Source organism: Silene latifolia, chromosome X, assembly GCF_048544455.1.
Source record: "Silene latifolia isolate original U9 population chromosome X, ASM4854445v1, whole genome shotgun sequence".
NCBI lineage: Eukaryota > Viridiplantae > Streptophyta > Magnoliopsida > Caryophyllales > Caryophyllaceae > Silene > Silene latifolia.
In genome coordinates, this window is record NC_133537.1 from 102,262,949 (window position 1) to 102,266,482 (window position 3,534).

General features: G+C 39.4%; 1 protein-coding gene across 1 annotated transcript; it reads left to right on the top strand.

Annotated features, from left to right (window-relative positions):
- Positions 1 to 935: 935 nt before the first annotated feature.
- LOC141621521 (uncharacterized) lies at positions 936 to 2,632 on the top strand. Its single transcript, XM_074437971.1, has 6 exons — positions 936 to 1,037; positions 1,163 to 1,286; positions 1,384 to 1,513; positions 1,607 to 1,767; positions 1,870 to 1,986; positions 2,090 to 2,632. Exons 1-6 carry the CDS (start codon positions 1,012 to 1,014, stop codon positions 2,501 to 2,503), a joined length of 972 nt encoding a protein of 323 aa, XP_074294072.1. The 5' UTR covers positions 936 to 1,011; the 3' UTR covers positions 2,504 to 2,632.
- The last annotated feature ends 902 nt before the right edge of the window (positions 2,633 to 3,534 follow it).

Below are 3,534 nucleotides of genomic sequence, written 5' to 3' on the forward strand. Positions count from 1 at the left end.
TCAAGATGATGTGATAAGAAGCTTGGCTTTGGGTCCTTCTCGAAAGGTTGTGACGTGGAATCGATATTCAATTAATGGGTTTAAGTTTCAAACATTTGACTATGGCAAAAGTAAGGCTAAATGCAACTACGGCGTTACTATTTCTTCTCTTGATGGCAATGATTATTATGGCATATTAGAGGATATCTTTGAGTTGTGCTACAATGGCCGGGATAGGAGTTATAAAACCGTCTTATTCAAGATTCAATGGAGGGATAATTCCGTAGGTGGAACGAGAGTCCATGATCGTTACAAACTCGTGGAAGTGAATCATACTCGAACCTACTCTCAATATGACCCATTTATACTTGCACAACAAGCTCATCAAGTTTATTTTGCATCTCTTCCGAGCACAAGCAATGATAGACAACAAAAGCAATGGTGGGCCGTTTTTAAAACAAAGGCACGATCAGAAGTTGATACATCTTTTTTTCCAAGAAGAGGTTGTATCGTAAAAGCAGTTTTGTCCCAGTTGATCATGATGAAATTATTTATGCAAATGAGATAGAAGCGGAGGAGGAGTTAGAAGAGGAAGAAGAAGAGAATGATAAGGAGAGGGATGGGATAGAAGAGGGGGGAAGAAGAAGAAGAAGAGGAGGAGGAAGAGAAGAAGAAGAAGAAGAAGAAGAAGAAGAAGAAGAAGATGAGGATGATGATGATGATGAGTAAGAGAAGGTATTAAAAGTATACATATCAAAATTTGGAAACAATTATTAGCGTTTTATTTTGTCTTTTATACTTGTTTATTAGGTTTTATTTTTTTGTATCTTATAATAATTATCTTGTAATATTTGCTAACACTTTTTATTCAATTGTAGTACACATGGCTCCTGGAGGAAGTAGGCAGCGCGGAGGCTATAGTGAGGGAGGTAGTAGCTCCAGGAGAGCGGGGAGGAGGACGTTGACCGTTCTACTACGGAGGTGAGTGAGGAGGAGGAGGAGGTTGCTATACCCCGACATACTGACAACAGGATGATCCTTGATCCGAATGGTCTTTGGTAATTTTTTATTCATTCTATTTTGTAATTTTTTTATTTAGTAATAAATGACTTTTTTTAGACATATGTTAATTATACATTATTTTTTTCCTATATAATTATGTTTTTAACATGTTTGATTTCAGGTTTAGAAGTCAAACAGTTGTTCGTGGTGTGACTAATAGCACCCAAGAGAACATGACACACGGCGTTACTTGTTGGAGTAACGCTAGTGATGAAGATAAGGAGATGTGGTTCAACAACTTCCGGGTATCTATTTATAAAATATATATTATTAAATATAATTTATTTATTCTTTTTACCTTATTATTAATTTGTTTCTCATCTATGTGTTTACTTTTTGTAGCGTGTGTTCTATTGGCCAACCAACCTTGAGCGCCTAGTTTGGCAAAGGTATAATGACATTGGCAAGAAGAGGCTAAGGGACAACATGTATAAGGTGTCTAAGAGGAAGAAGGCGCCATCTTTCATGAAAGGTATTTAGTTTCTTTTAATACCCGTAATTAGTTAAAATTCATTACATATTTTGAAAATATATTAATTAATAATTGTTATTTTATTGATTACAGGTTCGTCATATGAGGAATATACCAAGTACCGGAACAGTCCTGAGTTCAAGGAAGCATCGGCCCGGAACAAGATCAACAGGAAAGGAGGAGATAAGGATGCGGAAGTTGAGCCTACTCATTATGGAGGGTCTCAATCTTTTCATGATCGTGTGGTGTTAGATGTAAGTTATTTGTCTTAGCTTTTAATTTAATAGTCTTCTAATTTAATTAGTCTCATTAATTATCATGTTTGAGTAACAATTTCCTTGTTTTTTTTCCGGAAGACCAAGAAGAATAAGGGTAAGGTACCCACGATTGTTGATCTCTTTGTTGACACTCACGCAAAGAAGACAAGTAAGGGCAAGTTGATCTTCGCGAAGGAAAAAGATCAACAGTTATATGTAAGTGTCAAAAAATAAAAATTTCTTAGCTTTTTTAAAGTATATGTTTTATCAATTTTTAGATAAGTAACCTCTAACCATTAATGTTTTATCAATTTTTTAGGAACAATTCCTTGTCCGTAGGAAGAACAACCCGGAAATTGATGACAATGAGCTATGGTTTGATCTTGTTGAGGGGTTCCAAAGAGGAGATGTGTATGGAGCCGGGTCGGCAAAGGAGATTTTCTACCCTCCTACAAGAAGAAGAGGGTCAATTTCCTCCCAACAACAACCTTATACCCCAAGTGTCGTGAGTGTGCTCCAAGCTCAATTAGCCGAGAGGGAGAGGCAGGATGCCGAGAGGGAGAGGCGGGATGCCGAGAGAGATGCTGAAATTCGGAGGATGAAGGAGGAAATGGAACGGATGAACTCCTTCTTCGCCAATTGCAACACTGGGTGGCGCCCGCAACCAAAGGATCCTAGAGATCCTAATCATGGAGGTGGTAGTGGAGCGGGAGCAAGTTTCCCTGTTATGTAGTAGAACTCGTAGTTATGTAGTAGAACTCGTAGTTATTCCCGGATAATGTTAGATGACCAAACTCGTAGAACTCGTAGTTGTGTGTATGGAACTTGATTTTCTTTATCAAGTTTGGTTGTGTTGGCTTCCCATGTGTTCTCTCTTTGGAAGTGTTGGTTTATTTGCGGGTTTTACGTATTTGGCTAGGTCAAAAACGATTTTTAGGCAAAAAAACATGTAATTTTGGCGACGGACTTTGGGCATTTGGCGACGGCATTCCGTCGCTAAGTCTCCGATCATGAATTAATTTTAGGGGACGTTGGCGACGGAAAAAGTGCCATTGGCGACGGAAATCGATCGCCAAAATGGCGACAAGTTCGTCGCCAAAATGGCGACCATTACCCGTCGCCATTTTGGAGGATATGGAGATGACGTGTATATTTAAAAAGCGACAAATGGCAGTCGCTAAATTGGCGACTAATGACGATCGCCAATTTTGGCGCAATTTGTCGCCCGCTTTAAAAAATTGATCGCCAAATTTGGCGACGAACGCCTGTCGCCAAAAGCGACCAAACCTTGCTACGAAGTGCGGGCGACGGGTCTTAGTCGCTTTATTCTAAATGGCGACTGTTCTCAGTCGCCTTATATGGTCGCCAATTACCTTATTTGTTGTAGTGTAAACCTTACTCGTCCTCGAGTAAGCTCATTAAATTAACTAAGACCCGTAATATAAGAGCACTATCTAAACTACTAATATCCGATGAAAGGCAATTAACGGGCCTTCTCCGTCCCTTCAACTCACACAGAAACACAATGAGGTATGCATCCCGATGCAAGGCAAGTGGGGGCTTGCGGAAAATTTTTGATGCAATAAAACAATTAAGCACGAATAAATATATAAGATGCATCACAAAAAGTCAACCGCTTTCCTTATCTAAGCGGAGGGTTTTGCTTTGAATAATTAAAGGTTTTGGTCGGGGGATACCGTCTCATAGTCTCAACGAGGTGCCAACTCCCTAAACGTGGCACAAGCAACCCAAATATGTTCACAC

Bases quoted from the DNA above. Each gene is read 5' to 3' on its own strand.
- LOC141621521 (XM_074437971.1), top strand. From the start codon at position 1,012: ATGATCCTTGATCCGAATGGTCTTTG. The intron at 1,038-1,162 runs GTAATTTTTTAT...GTTTGATTTCAG, and splicing joins CTTGATCCGAATGGTCTTTG to GTTTAGAAGTCAAACAGTTG. The intron at 1,768-1,869 runs GTAAGTTATTTG...TTTTTCCGGAAG, and splicing joins ATGATCGTGTGGTGTTAGAT to ACCAAGAAGAATAAGGGTAA.